Here is an 18,299-nt window from a genome sequence, read left to right as displayed (position 1 = left end):
CAGCCATCCTGACATTGATATCTGCAATGTGATCAGCCTGGATTGGTCTGAATGGACACGTGGCTCACATGCTGTTGTCCCTGTTCCCTGGGACCATTCCAAAGCCTAGTCATGTTAATGGGAATCTTTCTACTGGCTTCAGTGGTCTTTGGATAAGGTCTTAATTGAGAACGACTCTCATTCTTCAGCTCTGCGATGTGTGCGCGGAGGGCAATAGCACGGCTGCATTGCGAGTGAGTGTGCTAGACATGGGCCTCGCCAGAATCAAAATCTGCTCAACCCCATGGAAGGCTTTCCATGGACTCCAATGGGCTCCAGGTCATGCCCTTATTCTGGAGTGTCATGATGAGGGTGGGCTAAAACCTGGAGATTGGCATTGTGTTGGCTGCGAGTGATTTCCTGGCCTTTTACCGCCTGGGTGGCTGTGGGGAAGTACACTTGAGCAGCCTCAAGTGTAAATTAACAAAGGGTTTGGTGTGGGTACCTCCAGCACATGTACAATCTGCTGAGGTTTCACCTTTAATCTCACTCCTGATTCATAAATACAAAGTGCCGCAGGAGAGCCCCATTCAGTGTGGAACGGAGCTGGTTTGTTAGACAGATCATGGGCTAAAGTCCCCCTGTACCAACAGGAGTCCTCGTTTCCAGTTCCCCTGTTCCTCCTTAGTCACCCTCAGGCTCTGGTCTGTCACACAGCTGTCTGCTAACATCACCTCCCTAGGAGCTGATTGCTCAGTCCTGGGATTGGGGCACAACCAGGGTGATTTCTCTGGTTCCTCTAGTGTGTCTTGGCTTTGCTAATAGTGTAAAATGAGCTACAGCCTTAACAGCTTTTCCCTGCACTGTATTTCAAGGGTACTGGCCCTAGGCATGCCTCTGAAAGGCACATTACCACAGCAATGGGTGTCAGACACTGGGATCTGGGTGCTCATCCCTAGTGGTTAGTGCAGGAGTCAAGCCCAGTGGTTAGCACAGAAGTCAGGAATAGGAGCCTAGGATCAGAGCCAGGTTACCTGGAGTGAGGCAAGGCAGGTGCTATCACAAACATGAGCAAACGCTTTGAGAATTCACCAAACCGCTGCTGGGTTTAAGAGCCGATCTGCTGACTCTTCCCACCAATCAGGCTGTGTGGCCAATCAGGCAGCCTGCTACAGGCCAGCTGTGCTCATTAGGTTGCTTAGAGGCTGGCTCTGCTACTGGGCATGATTCCTGACAATGGGCAAACCCATCAGCCCTAAGTATCAGGGGCAAAGAGGAGATTATCTTAATCCTGCTACATTTCACCAGCAACTGGGCACAGGATTCCTCATCACTTCCTGCCCTAACGTGCTGCTCAGCGCTGTTAGTGTATAATGACTGCTACATTTCCGCTTGGAGACGAATGTGCCAATGTGCTGTAAAGGAATTGGCTAGTGTGTCTGTGAGCCGTTGTCCTCTACCGGATGGAATCAGAAATGCTCCACTGTGTACAACGGGCCCTCTACCACTAATTCCTAAAGGAGATCTTCCTTTAGCTCAGTTGCTAGGGGCCTTCTGCCCATGGAGTTAGGATTACTGACCACCGCAAAGTGATAAGTGACTACCGGTTTGTTACAAAGCAGTACACTTGCACACCCAGTCACCCTGGGGTCTTGTTCTTTGCCGGACATGTGCTATCTAAATGTAATTACTCTTATTATGACGCTCCGGCCGAGCCTGCTGCTGATTTGTTCTGCTTTCACCAAATGTGTTTCACTGCACTGCCAGATAACGGGGCGAGTAATGAAAATAATGGTCTGAACGGCTTATCCACTTCAGCGCCTCATTCACTCATATTATAGATTTTAAATGCAGCCCTGAAACAGCCATGAAATTGTGCATTTATTTACGTCTCACTTCTGGCACCAGACTTAAAGGACTAGGCTGATGGTTTTATAGCTGCTCTGATAAGTAACAACTGGGACTTAATGCAGGTTTCATTAGCTGAGGACACAGGCGTCATGGCCAGAAAATGGAGCTACTTCTAGAGTGTAAAGTTTCAAGCTCCAACGTCCATGAAAGTCCATGGGAGCTAGGCTTCTAAGTCACCCAGGTGCTTTTGAAAATCTTACCTATGGTCTGTTGGTCTGAGCAGAGCACTGGATGGCAGAAACTCCTGGAAAAAGAATCCCCTGCTGTGATGAAAACTCCCTCTGTAACCTTGAGCAAGTCCCACTGATTTCAATGGGAGACAGATGCCTAAATAGCTTTGAGGATCTGGCTCTTAGCCACAATTTTTCCAAACTGCCCTCTGGTTTGGTTGCAGAGTTACAGTTGTCTGACTGTTGTGGTAATGGATGGGCGGCGGAGGGAGGTGGGGTGATGCATGTAGCTGTATGGCTTTTTCCTGGTTGTTGTGGTTTAGTTGGGCATTATTTGCCTTTAGCAACCTCCACTGCATTTAAGAATATATACACTGCAGTACTGGTCTGAGAGTACCAGTGATTTTGCATCCAGCAATGTAGCATGGCTGGCAGGTGCATGGTTTTTTTAGTTTCAGAGTAACAGCCGTGTTAGTCTGTATTCGCAAAAAGAAAAGGAGTACTTGTGGCACCTTAGAGACTAACCAATTTATTTGAGCATGAAAGCTTATGCTCAAATAAATTTCTTAGTCTCTAAGGTGCCACAAGTACTCCTTTTCTTTTTGTTATTCACTGTACCTGGAAAATACAGAGGTGACATTCACTAGCGATGACATACGGAGGAACAGGGCTGCTTCATGGAGCTCCAGACACAAGAATAGCCCATTTCTCACCTCATTTGAAAACACTTGTTCCAGTGAAAATTATTCCAGTCAACCCCCAACCTGTCACTCCTGGCTCCTGTGAGCATTAGATAAGGACCAAGGGATTGAAAGTTGCCTTTGAGTTGTGCCAGTGCTCTTTGGACAATAAGGGGCACAGAGAAAATAATTGTCCAGCAAGATTGTCTGTTACATGGAATTGCAAGCGAAGAATTTCCTTTGGCTCAGAATGATGGGAAGGGGGGACCCATCCCAGAGGAGTGGAGCATAGAGCTGTGGATGAGAGGACACACACCCCTGTTATTCCACAAAAGTCTCCTTGTGCCATTTAATTCTGATTCAGTCAGGAGAAGCCAGTGAATATGTATGGAGGTTTAAAAGTACTGGCCATGGTCTAGGCCAGGACACTGGACTGGAGGGACCCTGGTCTGATCCTACCTGGAAGTTCCTGTGTTCCATTTCTGATTGGAAAAAAGATGGCCCCATGAGTAGGCCTATGATCACACTGTCCTGCTCAGACAGCCAGGCATCCCAAGGCATTTTGCACATGACAACTGAGCTAGACAACAGGATCAATAATGTATTACTGGAGCAAAATGACCTCTCCACAGGCCCCATTTCAACCATGCAACCCAAAGAAGAGAGCAGAGTGTTGATTTAAACCCAGAGGCAATCTGATCATCACACACTGTCCTGGGGAAGAGAGCATCACTAATGAGGAGTGTAATAGCTACAGATTTTCACTGCATACAGCTTTGGTGGAAACATTTAGACAGCCATCAGCCAGCTGGGTATGACTCACAACAGCGCTTGGAGCAGATCTGTTTCTAGTGAGCTACATCATAGAATCATAGGACTGGAAGGGACCTCGAGAGGTCATCTAGTCCAGTCCCCTGCACTCATGGCAAGACTAAGTAATATCTAGCCCATCCTGGCAGGTGTTTGTCAAACGTGCTCTTAAAAATCTCCAATGATGGAGATTCCGTAACCTCCTTAGACAATTTATTCCAATGCTTAACCACCCTGACAGTTAGGAAGTTTTTCCTAATGTCCAACCTAAACCTCCCTTGCTGCAATTTAAGCCCACTGCTTCTTGTCTCCCTCCTGCTTGTAACAACCTTTTATGTACTTGAAAACTGTTATGTCCCCTCTCAGTCTTCTCTTCTCCAGACTAAACAAACCCAGTTTTTCAATCTTGCCTCATAGGTCATGTTTTCTAGACCTTTAATCATTTTTGTTGCTCTTCTCTGGACTTTCTCCAGTTTCTTCACATCTTCCCTGAAATGTGGCACCCAGAACTGGACACAATACTCTAGCTGAGGCCTAATCAGCATGGAGTAGAGTGGAAGAATTACTTCTCGTGTCTTGCTTACAACACTCCTGTTAATACATCCCAGAATGACATTTGCTTTTTTTGCAACAGCATTACACTGTTAACTCATATTTAGCTTGTGATCCACAGATCCCTTTCCACAGTACTCCTTCCTAGGCAGTCATTTCCCATTGTGTATGTGTGTATCTGATTCTGAGTACCTTGCATTTGTCCTTATTGAATTTCTTCCTATTTACTTGAGACCGTTTCTCCAACTTGTCCAGATCATTTTGAATTTTAATCCTGTGCTCCAAAGCACTTGCAACACCTCCCAGCTTGGTATCGTCCACAAACTTTATAAGTGTACTCTCTATGCCATTATCTAAATCACTGATGAAGATATTGAACAGAACCAGACCCAGAACCGATCCCTGCGGGACCCCTCTCATTGTGCCCTTCCAGCTTGACTGTGAATCAATGATAACTACTCTCTGGGAATGGTTTTCCCACCAGTTATGCACTCATCTTATACTAGGTTGTGTTTCCCTAGTTTGTTTATGAGAAGGTCATGTGAGACATTGTCAAAAGCCTTACTAAAGTCATGATACATCACGTCTACTGCTTCCACAAGCCCTGTTACTCTGTCAAAGAAAACTACTAGGTTGGTTTGACATGATTTGTTCTTGACAAATCCATTCTGACTGTTACTGCTACTGGGGTCATGATGAAAGACGCCTGATTGATTGGCAGTCCCAGGGACTGAGGTTCTCTCCACACTGTGAGCTGCCGGGAGTTGCTGAGTGCTTTCAATTCCTACTGCAATCAGTGGGAGTGGAGACCTGGTGGAATCAGCCCTTTAGCCACATCCACAGGGTGCACGTAGCATGAGCGGCATATATTCCCCTTCCCCTACAGTGTTGTGCCACAGCCTTGCCCTAGAGGAACCCCAGAATTGCCCACAGTATTCAAGATGTGGGCGCATCATGGCTGTACATAGTGTCTTATTATCTATGCCTTTGCTAATGGGTCCTAACATTGTTAGCATATTGAGCAGATGTTTTCAGAGAATGCTCCACGATGACTCCGAGATCTCTTTCTTGGGGGGTAACAGCTCATTTAGACCCCATCATTTTGTATGTGTGGTGGGGTGATGTTTTCCAGTGTGCATTACTTTGCATTTATCAACATTAAATTTCACTGGTGCCCAGTCACCCAGTTTTGTGAGATCGCTTTGTAACTCTTCCCAGTCTGCTTTGGACTTATCTTGAGTAATTTTGTATAGTCTGCAAACTTTGCCACCTCACTGTTTACCCCTTGTTCCAGATCATTTATGAATATGTTGAGCATCCCTGGTCCCAGTACAGATCCCCACTATTTACCTCTCTCCACCATAGGCATAATTTGACTGCTATATTGGGGGGGGGGGGGCAGCACACACGCACATGTGCACTGAAGCCATTTCCCTGGTTCACTCCCCCTGCCTGGAGTGGTAACTGAGCTGCCAGTGCTAGTGGTGGGAGGAGGGGATGGGCCGACTTAACAGCTGCTTCTGCGGCCAAGGGGACACTGCATGCCGGGCTCCTGTTTCCCCCTCCCCCATTCTTGTGTCCCCTTCTCTTCCCCATCCCATCCCCCTTCCACTCCCACTGTCCCCTGCCCCGATCCCCATTCTCCTGCCCCATTCCCCATCCCCTTCTCTTCACCCTGCCCCATCCCATCCCCCTTCCTTTTCCACTGCCTGTTCCTCCCACCCCACCCCTCTTCCTCAAGTATTTCTTGTGAGTGCTGTGGGTAGAAATAGAGGGGTGTGCAAAGGGAATATGAATAAAATCATAAGCAGCCTGACCTTGAAACTCCCATTGACCCAGGGAATGGGAAAGGGCTGTCTACCTACCTATCTACCTTAGGGTTTAGTACTGCTGCCCATCACCATAGTATCTGGGTGCCTTCCATAGAAAATCAATAGCAAAGTCCCTAATGGACTTCATGGCCCCTCTGGCTCTTCTCTCTTTCATGGCAAGAGCTCTGCTGTATTGGGTCAAAGGGGGGGGTCAGTGTTGGGGTTTGGGGTATAAGGGGGTCAGTGTTTAAGGTTGGGGTGTAAGGGAAGGTCAGTGTTGGGTGGAAGGGGGTCAGTGTTGGGGTGTGGGGTAGAAGGGGGGTCAGTGTTGAAGGTTGGGGGTGGAAGGGAAGGTCAGTGTTGGGTGGCAGGGGGTCAGTGTTGGGGTGTGAGGTGGAAGGGGGGTCAGTGTTGGGGCGTGGGGGTCAGTGTTGGGTAGAAGAGGGTCAGTGTTGGGGTGTGGGGTGGAAGGGGGGTCAGTGTTGAAGGTTGGGGGTGGAAGGGAAGGTCAGTGTTAAGGTTTGGGGGTGGAAGGGGATATCTGTATGTGAGTGTTGGTCTCCCGGTGCAAAGGCTTTGTTGAGGAAGAAGGTTTCACAGCGTTTTTTGAAGCCGCTCAACCTCTGGATTCACGTGATCTTCTCCGGGTACTCGTAGCACAGCCGGATCCTACGGTCTCTGCGACAGAGTGCTAGCTGTAGAACCCTGGTCACTTGTGTCACAGAGAAGATACACTGGCTTAATTGGGAGCAATTAACCTCTTATGGTGGAGATTGTTGACACTTGGGGACAATGGCTGGGCTAAGGAGGTAATTAGTGCAATAAGGGAAGATATGTAATTGGCAGAAGGCGGAAGCTCAAAGAATGGCTGGATGGAAGGCTCAGGAGAAAGGAGCAAAGTGTGAGCCAGGTATGATGTCAGGCTTGTGAGAGGGGACATTAAGATGAAACTAGAGTCCGTCAGGAATTTTGGAATGATACATTTTTTGTTGGAAAATGCTGATTCGTCAAACCAAAACTTGTTCAAGGAAATATATTGGTTGCGATGCCACTTTGGTCAGGAAAGGTTTCTCAGGACCAGGGTGGAACTTACGGTCAAACAAGACAGACACCTGCCCCAGAGGAGCCTGGTGGCATGGGTACTCATCTGGGATGTGGGAAACCCAGATTCATGTCTCTGCTCCAAATCACGGACTTGATCCGGGCTCTCCCACATCCCAGGTGACAGCTCTTGCACTGGGCTATTGGCTGTTCTTGAGTGGGTTTCTCTGACTCATGAAACATTTCAAAAGGTCTCTGTATTGTTCTAATTGGACCTGAAACAAATGTCAAAACCTCCACATTTTCCGCAAATCAGAATTCTTGTTTTCTGGTCAGCCCTAGATTTGGGCTCCACTCCCTGCCCATTGCTGAGATGGAGAAAGCACAATATGAACAGTACAGCATTACCTCTGTATGATTTCACTGCCTTCCATACAAAGAAAGCATGAATTAATTAAGCCTCACAAGCCCATCTGTGCCCCTGGGGAGGTAAGATTGCGGACACAGTCCCACACAACATTCTCATAGGCAAACTAGGGAAATGTTGTCCAGATTAAATTACTATAAAGTGGGTGCAAACCGGGCTGACAGACTGTACTTAAAGAGTAGTTAACGATTTGCATCAAACTGGGAGGGTGTATCTAGTGGGGTCCTGCAGGGGTCGATCCTGGGTCCGGTACTATTCAATATTTTCATTAACGAGTTGGATGATGGAGTGGAGAGTATGCTTTTAAAATCTGCAGAGGACACCAAGATGGGAGGGGTTGCAAGCACTCTGGAGGACAGGATTAGCATTCAAAATGATCTCAACAAATTAGAGAATTGGTCTGAAATTCAATAAAGAGAAGTGCAAAGTACTTCACGTAGGAAGGAAAAATCAAATACACAACTACAAAATGGGGAATAACTGGCTAAGTGGTAGAACTGCTGAAAAGGATCTGGGGGTCAAAGTGGATCACACATTGAATATGAGTCAATGTGATGCTGTTGCAAAAGAGGCTAATGTCATTGTGGGATGTATTAACAGGTGTGTTGTGTGCAAGACCTGGGAGGTAATTGTGCCACTCAGCTCAGCACTGGTGAGGCCTCAGCTGAAGTACTGTGTCTCAGTTCCGGCTGCCACACTTCAGAAAAGATGTGGACAAACTGGAGAACGTGCAGAGGAGAGCAACAACGGTAAAATGTTTAGAAAACATGACCTTTCAGGAAAGGTTAAAACAACTCGGCACGTTTAGTCATGAGAAGGGAAGAGCTCATAACAGCCTTCAAATATGTTAAGGGCTGTTATAAAGAGGACAGTGATCCGTTGTTCTCCACATCTGCTGAAGGTAGGACAAGCAGTAATGGGCTTAATCTGTAGCATACAGATTTAGGTTAGATATTAGGAAAAATTTTCTAACTCTAAGGGTAGCTAAGTTCTGGAACAGGCTCCCAAGGGAGATTGTAGAATCCCCGTCATCGGAGGTTTTTAAGAACAGATCGGACAAAAACCTGTCAGGGATGGTCTGGGTTTACTTGGTCCTGCCTCAGTGCAAGAGGCCAGACTTGATGACCTCTCGAGGTCCCTTCCAGCCCTACAGTTCTGTGATCATCCCCATTTCACAGGGGGAGAAACAGATACAGAGCGGGGAAATGAGGTGCCCGAGAAAACAGAGCAAACGAGCAGCTGCATCTGGAAGAGAACCTTGAAGTCCTTGGCTCACTGCTCTAACCACTAGCCCACACTCCCCATGCTGTTACGTAGCAGCTGCTAAAACAGCTGCTGCTGTGTGTCTGAAGACACCATATACTTGGCATAAATAGTCTGGATAAATGGATAACCATCAATCTCCCCACCACAGCTGTTGCCGGAACCACCAGCCCTGCGATGCTCACTTGGGGAACCGTAAAGCAGAAGCTAATAATATTTAGTAGCGTGGTGAATGTGTAAATTCCTGAATCTTACCCTCATCTTCATTATTCACCATGATGGTCTCAAGAATCAAATTAACAATGGGCCATTGGAGCCAGGAGGGGATCATTTTTCAAAGGTAGTCACAGCTTCGGGAGGCTCTGGGGATTGATGTGTTATCTTTTAATAAAAAGAAAAGGAGTACTTGTGGCACCTTAGAGACTAACCAATTTATTTGAGCATAAGCTTTCATGAGCTACAGCTCACTTCATCGGATGGCTTATGCTCAAATAAATTGGTTAGTCTCTAAGGTGCCACAAGTCCTCCTTTCCTTTTTGCGAATACAGACTAACACGGCTGCTACTCTGAAAGCTATCTTTTAATACTTTCTCCACCCAGAGAGACAAGCTAGGACATTTCTCATTTACTCTAACCCAGTCATCCACCCCTTCCCTCATCTGCATCCCCAAAGGCGCTGGAGTTTTGCCACCTCTGTGCTCTCGCAGCACAAACTCCCGCCTGGAAGAGCTGGTGTGAGTTGATTTTGTGAATGAACAGAGAACTCTTGGTTCCCAGCCAGGTTTTCCTACTCATGAGCCTGATCACCTGCTTCCTCCAGTGCCTGCCACTATTACGTCCCTACTGCTGAGCAGAAAAGGACTGCTTTGAAAATTCCTATTGCCTTCACCCTGCCAATGAGCTATGCAGGCACCCAGAGACACCCCCCCCCAGTGCCACCAACAACCCCCTAGCTCTAGGGGAGGAGGATGGGAAAGCCCCTGACTTACCCTTGTGAAACTTTCAAGGTGATGAGAAAAACCATCAGAGGCACTGAATATTTCTAAACGCCCATCCCCCTCTGATTGCTATGTACCCCCATCATAGTCACTAGTGGGGATGGGCATAGAGAAGGGAGCTAGGAGACCAGTCCAACTGAGGTCCCGCTCAGACCGCATGTTATTCATCAGCAGGCTCTGCAGGCATTGAGTGCGGATTTGAGTCCGTTGCCTGGAGAGGTGGCTGAGCTCTCTCATCAGGCTGGGATCTCAGGGGATGCCTGGCTGCTCCACATGCATGCAAAGCGCTCTCACCTTTGGCTGGGTCTGCAGCTGTCCACTTGGTTGACTCCAACGATCCATAGCGGGTAGGCGTCCTGCTCTCCTTTTCCATCCTAGTCCCTTTCTTATTTTTAATAAGACCCTAAGAAAGGTGTCGTAAAAAAAAAAAAAAGAAAAGAAAGAAAGAAAGAAGAAAGCAAATCCTCCTGAGCCCAGAATTCCTCAGGCAGATGCACTTCTTAGGAGCCGGTTCCAGAGGGAAGCCAGAGCCCACCCTTTGAAAAGAAATGTATTAAAAGAGAGAGAGAGATCAAACCAAAAAGAAAAGAGAAGCCTGACACCTGCCTGGCAGCTGCTATCTGATGATTAGCCCTTGAGATGCTTTTGCAAAGCTGCACGGATATGAAATAGACCAGAAGCAGCAGGAGGCGAGATGTAAGTGTTCATTATTGGACAGAGGGGCGCCCTCTGGTGGAAGCAGGGACAAGAAGCTTTCTTGAACACCGTTAGTCCTTTCTATACTTACAGGACGGACCCCTGTTACTATGATGCTGTGCCTCACAATCTTTAACATACCTGTCCTCATAACATCCCTGAGAAGTTGGGCAGTGGTATTATCCCATACTTTAAAGAGGGGGAATTGAGGCACAGAGAGACAAAGAGGGAGATTTTTTAAGGCACAAATGGCACTTGCTGTCCATTGAAAGTCAATGGGAATTTAGTGCTTAAATGACTTTGAAAATCTTCCCCCCATGTGGCTTTCTCAAGGTAGCATAGGAACCCTGGAGAAGAGCAAGGAATTGAACCCAGGTCTCCCAATATGCCAGCTAACCTAACCACTGGGTCAGCCTGTGCTCCTACACTTCTACCACTCACCTCAAGACACATCCAACAGAGGCCGAGTTGAAGGAGTAACCATTCTGCTATCAACTCCAGAGTTATCTCCTCCCTGGACAAGACCACACTAAATATGGGAAAGTCATTCAAGCTGTCTGTCTCTCTGACCAGAAATTCCATCCCAACTTGAGGAAACTTTTATCAAAACTGGTATGACAAATCAGCACCTTCCAACCAAAAAAAAAAAAATGTTTTGCCCAAGAATTCCCAACCAGCTCTACCCACGAGGCAATAGAAAACACAGTTGGTTCTTAGTCTAGTGCTGATGTGCAGGAAAGCCAGGCAGTACTGTGTGGAGAGTCAGGCTGACAAACAAACAGGGATTTTTGTAAAAGGCAGAAGGAAACCAGAGAAATCCCACCACTAAATCATCTGTTCTCTGTTACTGTACAGTAACACTCCAGTCAGAGACAACGAGTTCATTTGCCCCACCCATCACCCTATGGCATCGAGGTCTCTCTGTGACACTTCCCACCCCAACTGCTCCTCACACTATGGCGACCTTCATTTATTGTTAATAATTAATCAGCGCCTCAGCCACAGACCAACCTCACTGCACTAGGCGCTATACCGACACAAAACAGTCCCTGCCCTTTATTTGTGAAATTCCTGTATATCCGTTAAGTGCCCAGTGCCCCTCATGTACGCTCCCCAAAAGCCTTGTGTAACGAATACCCTAAGTGTGCTGGCTTCTGTACCCATGCCTGTTGACTACTCCTTCCATCTGCAGCTCACAATCCTTCCAATCCAGCGTTTCTGAAACTGGGGTCAGAGGACCTCTGGGGGTCCCCGAGGGTACTCCAGGGGGTCCACAGGCCCGGCTGATCAACTCCTCCTAGCAAGTCCAGCGGCACTGCAGGGCTAAGGCAGGCTTCCTACCTGCTCTGGCTCCGCGCCGCTGCCAGAAGTGGATGGCACATCCCTGCGGCCCCTGGGGGGGAGCAGGGGGTCTCCGCACGCTGCCCCTTCCCCGAGCGCCAACTTCACATTGGCCGGAAACTGCGGCATGGCCTGTGACCTCCCTCTTGGGGCCTCTCTTTCTCCTTCATTCTCCTGGAGATCCAGTGCCTTCAGCAGGTGACCAGCTTCTGATGCCTCTCTGGTTTGCAGAGCATAAGACTCAGGCTAACTTAAAGATTGGCTGCCTCCCTGCAGATTCCTATTTAACTTGCTGCTCCCAGGCCAGATTCTTACACTTGTAAGTTTCCCAGCATATCCCACAGATTTCCCATTTGAGTTCTCTGGCCCCAGGCTTCCTGCTGGTTCCGAATGGGATCTCTAGGTACTGAGCATGCTGCCCAGTTCCTCCCCATGCCTTTACAGCAAGGAAGGCTCGTGCCACTTACAGACCCACCCCTGAGCCCATCATGTGTTTTGTGTGATAGAACTATGAGCCTGTTAGGATTTTAGCACACAACACCTTTATAAACCTCCTCTAAGTCCTTAAACCTCACTGTGCCTGGGTCCTGTGGGACATGGTAGGCATTAGTGGCTACCAAAAGCATCTTTCCCAGCACAGTTAATGCCACTGTCTTCAACAGCATCTGCTTGGAAAGACAGCACAAATCTAGCCAGATTCTTCTTTTACATTAATCTGGAGGCCCTTCACAGACCCATAAGTGGCCATTTTGCCATTCATCTGCTTTTAAGTTCTCTTCTCAGAGCACCAACACGAGAACTCTGGTTATGCTTTAACACGAAAGAAAGAAGTCCCTAGTGTGTGGGTCTCCTGTGGCACATGCATCTGAACTGAAAACAAAATGGCAGCTGCCTCCCGAAGACAATGGATTCCTTGAAATGTAAAGGAGTGTTACACAGAAAACAAAGTAGCAACAGGTACATACCCCACTGCTTGGACCTCAGCCTGTCTATCTGGATGCCCTGTTGCTTCAAGCTACCACACATGTGAGCTAAGAAACTTCAATGAGAGTCCCTGAGGACTTCAGTTCTCCACCTCTCATCATACACAAGGATAATCATCCTGACTAGAGTTGGTGTGATGAACACAGGAGAAATTTGTATTATATTTTATAAATATTGTGTGTATTTCTGCCTCTATGATTACTATTGTGCTGTCTGGTGCATGCGGGCAAAAAGTTACCTCAATTGTGGATTGTTTTACACCTCTCCAGAGAAGTGAGAGAAAAATAAATATTCTGGAACTTTGCAGCGTAACACTACTGGATTTTGTAAAATTCAGAATGAGAACAAACATGGACCCCATAACACAAAGAGAAAACAAGCTGCTTCCTAAGGCAGAGCTTAATTGATTTAAGCTAACTCTTTCCAGACTGATGCTGCTCACACACTTTGATACAGAACCCCCTGGCCTGCAAGAAGGATCAGGAAACCTCCCCACTCTTAAAGCGATAGCTTGCAATCCAGGACTGCAGATAGTGATTCTCTCTCAATTGCAGGTCTTAACAGACAAATCCACTACTGGAAGGCTGCCTCTGATCCCCTTGGAGAGATGCATAAATCAGATTGACCAGGTTCAGGGGTCCCAGGACAGGAATTTTGATATGGATCAAAAGACGGTGTTGTAACTCAATAGGTGAGACACTGACAGAGAATCACACTGAGCCCACGGCAGCCGCTGCAGGGGCACAGTCTGCCTTGCCCAGCTCCAGTGCTGTGGGATGCCTAGGACAAGTGGACCTGCTGAAACTGGAAAAGGTTCAGGTTTAGGTAAGGTAATGGGTGTATAGGCCTTTTGTTGTTTTAACCCTTTCATCCCTATGTTCTTATGGATAAATAAATACTTTATTTCGAAGAGACTGCATTTTCATACTGCAGAAAGGAAGTCTAGAACAGGGCCCAAAACCCACAGGACACAGCACGGGTGAATATGGGTTCTGTGACTTAGGGACTCAGCCTAAAGGTGCGCTGAATTATGGAATTCGACCCTGAAAGAAATACAGGTGTAGGTCCTAGTCAGTTGGAATGGTGCCCATGGAGAGAGGGAATGAGAGTTCAGTGGTAAAACCTTCGCTGGAACCATAACAGCTGGTCAAAAATTTTCCAGCAAAACTGTTTTTCTGTAGAAAAAGGGGCTTTCTACTAAATTAGTTTTTTGGCAATAAGCATTGGCTTTTTGGAAAATTCTTTTGATTTTTTTTTTTTTTTTTTTTTGGAAAACTGAACACCTGATAACCAGAAAAATGGTGTTTTTTTGGCCCAAACCCAAAATATTTTTATTCCAAAATCCCATGGCAGTGCCTCATGGAAGTTGTAGTTCAGTTGCCTCATTCCCCCATTCTCTATAGGCTGGGCTCCCAAGCTGAACTCCACGTTCCCTGATGCATGCCAGCCACATGATGGGAATGATGCACTACCTCCCCTCACCAAGAGGGAAACCCTTGGTGTATCAGGAGAAATGTAGGCCAAGTGGGGAGCCCAGTATAAGGAGGAGAATGGGAACATGAGGTACCCAAACTACAACTCCGATGAGGCATCACAGCAGGATTTCAGAATCAAGACTAGTGTTTGATTTTTTGCCCAAAATTTTTTTCTACAAGGGGAAAAAAACCATTTTTCAGCCAGTTCTAATTCTGGTAGAGCTGTGTTCCTACACTTTCAGAGAGCAATGAGAAAGACCAATTTCCTGTGTAGACTAATAGAGGCAGCCTGACACATATTTACAATTTAACTCTGGGGTTTTAGACTACAAAATGAAAGCTTGCACCTTGCATTGCCACAGTTAGACTGGACTTTGCCTTGCAGAGGAATGGTTAGGAGTTAATTGTGATACAGAAAAGAGTTGATTAGAAATATGGATGTGACAGTCTGCACTCTTATGTTCACCCCTTTTGCAGGACTATGATAAATTGTGTATAAAGTATGCCTTGTGAGGTATCATTTGAAAACTCATAATTTGCTGATCATTATTGTCCTGGTAAAATATGTGTGGAAATATTGCATGTAAAGTTATAAGATTCCTCTGTATGGTATTACTAAGACATGTTTCTAGTCTGGGGGAGCAGCCACAAACCAGGTTCCCAGAAACAAAAGTCTAGCCAAAGCTTCTGCCAGGTGTCAACAAAATCAAATGGACCATCACCCAATTAAGTGGCCATTCTTTGGCAGGAAATAGGATATGGGCAAAAATCTACATCTTGACAAAGAAACAGCTGTGGGTTCCCATTCACACAGACTTGCTGCCTCCTGAACCTCAGATGGAGATGATTCTCGAACTATAAGAAGGGAGAGCAGACAACCCAAATTCTCTCTCCCTTTCTCTCTACCCACTGCATCAATAACACTTGAAGAACAAAGGAAGCAGTACTGGACTGGGGGAGGGATTGAAAATGAAAGAAATTCAGCCAGTAAGACTTCTGAAACATGTGGTGAGAGAGATCTTTGCTTTGAATTCACTTCGCTTGTTAAGTTAGGTATTAGTTACGCTTTATTTTTATTCTCTTGGAACTAATTCTGACTTTTATGCCTCATTACTTGTAGTCACTTAAAATCTATCTTTTGTAGTTAATAAATTAGTTTTATTGTTTTATCTAAACCTGTTTGTTTGGATGAAGTGTTTGGGAAACTCCATTTGGGATAAGAAGATTTCTGCATATCACTTTCTATTAATAAAATGACAGACTTTATATGAGCTTGCATTGTCCAGGAGAGAGCCGAGCAGTACAAGATGTACATTTCTGGGGGAAATCTGGGACTGGGAATTTACTGGTGTTGCTCTGCAGTGTAATTCATGAGTGGCTGGCCACAGCACTCATACAACATAACTGGGAGTAACTTACATGCTGTGTGAAAGCAAAGCAGTGTAAAAGGCACCCCAGGGGGTGGAGAACTGAGGGGGGAAAGCCGTTCATTGGTCCAGCTCATACCCTAAGTCAGTGGTCGGCAACCTTTCAGAAGTGGTGTGCCGAGTCTTCATTTATTCACTTTAATTTAAGGTTTCGCATGCAGTAATACATGTTAACAGTTTTTAGAAGTCTCTCTCTATATATATATATATTATATAACTAAACTATTGTAAAGTAAACAAGGTTTTCAAAATGTTTAAGAAGCTCCATTTAAAATTAAATTAAAATGCTGATCTTACGCCGCCGGCCCGCTCAGCCTGCTGCCGACCTGGGGTTCCATTCACCTAGGCCGACAGCAGGCTGAGCAGCGCCTGCGGCCGGGACCCCGGCTGGCAAGGGACCGGCAGCCAGAACCCCAGACCGGCAGCAGGCTGAGCGGGGCCGGTGGCTGGGACCCCAGACTGACAGTGGGCTGAGTGGCTCAGCCCACTGCCGGTCTGGGGTTCCATCCACTGGCTGCTGCCAGCCAGGGTCCCGGCTGCTGGCCCTACTCAACCCACTGCCGGTCTGGGATCCCGGCCCTGCCCACATAGAGTGGATACCTACCTTTTCCCTGGTTCTAACCCATTCTCTTCCTCTCTCTCTCTGCACTGAGCTGAGGGTGGGAGTGCACTAAGCACAGGGCTGGGGGTGAAGAAGCAGGCTGGGGGTTGGGGTGTACGGTCTGGCCAGGAGCTAGAATGAGGGAGGGGGCTCAGGGTTGGGGCAGGAGGTTTGGGTGTGGAGTGCTTACCTGGGCAGCTCCCATTTGGTACGAGGGGTGCAAGTGGGAATGTGGTGGGGGTGGTGCTGGAGCTCCTGTTTGGTGCTCAGGGTGGGGGTGGGAATGTGGGGGGTGCAAGAGTCAGGGCTTGGGGGGGCTGGGTATGTGTGGGGGGTGTAGGAATCAGGGCAGAGGGCTGGGGGCATGTGAGGGGGTGCAGGAGTCAGGGCAGGAGTCGTGGGGGGGTGCAAGGATCAGGGCAGGAGGCTGGGGTGTGTGAGAGGGGGTGCAGGGGTCAGGGCAGAGGGCTGGGGGTGTGGGCTAGGGTCATGGGGCTGCTCCCAGCCCCCTGCCCAGAGCGGCTCACAGCAGGGGGCTGGAGGGGATACACCCTGATTCCACTCCCCTTCCCCAAGGCCCCATCCCCACCTCGTCTCCACCTCCTCCCCAGAGCAGCGAGCGCGCTGCAGCTCCGCTTCTCCCCCTCCCTCGCAAGGGCCATCAGTTGATTGGTGGCAAGGAGGGAGAGGAGAAGGTGCAGGGATCCAGCATGCTGGGGGAAGAGGCCAGGGAGAGGGGACCTTGCCTGTCCTGCAGCAGCAGGCAGCAGGACCAAGCTTCTTCATCCTGCCCCCGCGGGGGTGGAGAAGAGCGGGCCAGGGCAGGCAGGATTTTTAATGGCACGTTGCTGCCTGTCAGGGTCCCGGCCGCCGGCCCTGCTCAGCCTGCTGCTGGCCTGGGTTCAGCAGTGGGCTGAGCGGGGCCAGCGGCTGGGACCAAGCAGGCAGCAGCATGCCATTAAAAATCAGCTTGCATGCCGTCTTTGGCACGTGTGCCATAGGTTGCCGACCCCCGCCCTAGGTAATGCCACACTGGAAAGGATTTTTTCTTACGCTAACTTAGAGTTTAGGAAAGACCCAACATTCTGTTTGGACAAGGGAGGATAAAGCCCAAAAGATGTATTTAAAATGAAGGCACTTTATTATTATTAAAAACAGGAAACAAGGGAATTCTGCTTCTGTGTCCCAGCCAAGTTCAACAAGGAAGGCTCTTATAATCAAATGCTGGTGTTAACATTTACAGTGTACCTCAAAGGCAGGTGTGTGTATGGGGAGTATCAATAGGTAAGCTGGTGTTCCGGGAACCAATCCTTCCCAGAGGCGCATGACCCTCAGTACAAGAAACAGAGATGTGCAGAAAGAAGATGTGTTAGCATTTTATAAATATTCTCTAACTTAAGAGTGAGGGAAGGATGATCTGGTACTGGACTGGATCTTGCAAGACGTGGGTTTAATTCCAGGCTTTTCCAGAGACTCCTTGTGTGGCCTTGGTTTAATTGCTTCACCTTTGCGTGTCTCACTTCCCCTCTGTAAAGCACAGAGAATACTGACCTATCTCTCAAGAATATTGTGAAGCTAAATCCATTAGTGTTTGAGAGGACTAAAAGCTTGAGTGAATAAATCGGTAGATGTAGACAAGAAAACATCCATTACAGCTAAATTTCAGGCATTTAGTATCAAACTCTTTTTTATTCCAAGAAATACTTTTGTTTAGTTGAATGTAAATTGAATTGTAATGGATTGTTTCATCTGGAGAAACCATTGGATGGAGGCTCTTGAGGAAAGAGACCGCCATTCTCTTAAGGGAGGCAGAGAAAGATGAACACGACAACAGCAAATGTGCAGGTGAAGGGGAAAGAGAAGGCAGTGTGGTCTCCCCTCTGAAGCAGTGCCGCAGAAGGTGCTGCAGGTACTGCTGAGGCACAAGAGGGTGAAATGATCTGTCCTACAGGTACAAGGCCCCATCATAGGAATAGATTCAGTGATCCCGATGCAGTGTTACCAAGTTAGGACCAATATTTTTAAACCCAAGTGCCCAAAAGTCACGTACCTAAATACATATTTAGACACATAGATAAGTGTCTACATTCTCAGAGGTGCTGCACGCCCATCCATGCCAATAGGAGCTGCAGA

The 18,299-nt window shown here is 47.5% G+C and overlaps 1 protein-coding gene across 3 annotated transcripts in view; it reads right to left on the bottom strand.

The window, feature by feature from the left end:
* LOC141998955 (bMERB domain-containing protein 1-like) overlaps positions 1–10,308 on the bottom strand; it is a 58,495-nt gene extending 48,187 nt beyond the window's left edge. Inside the window, exon 1 of one of the 3 annotated variants that reach the window (XM_074971959.1) lies at positions 9,937–10,308. In XM_074971959.1, the coding sequence (XP_074828060.1) occupies positions 9,937–9,984 (48 nt within the window). In that variant the 5' untranslated portion in view covers positions 9,985–10,308. The remainder of the gene's footprint in view (positions 1–9,936) is intronic. The other 2 variants (XM_074971961.1, XM_074971960.1) reach the window with 2 other exon arrangements.
* Positions 10,309–18,299: the final 7,991 nt, after the last annotated feature.

This window comes from Natator depressus, chromosome 14 (assembly GCF_965152275.1).
Source record: "Natator depressus isolate rNatDep1 chromosome 14, rNatDep2.hap1, whole genome shotgun sequence".
NCBI classification, from domain to species: Eukaryota; Metazoa; Chordata; order Testudines; family Cheloniidae; genus Natator; species Natator depressus.
This window is presented reverse-complemented; position numbering and strand designations above follow the sequence as displayed.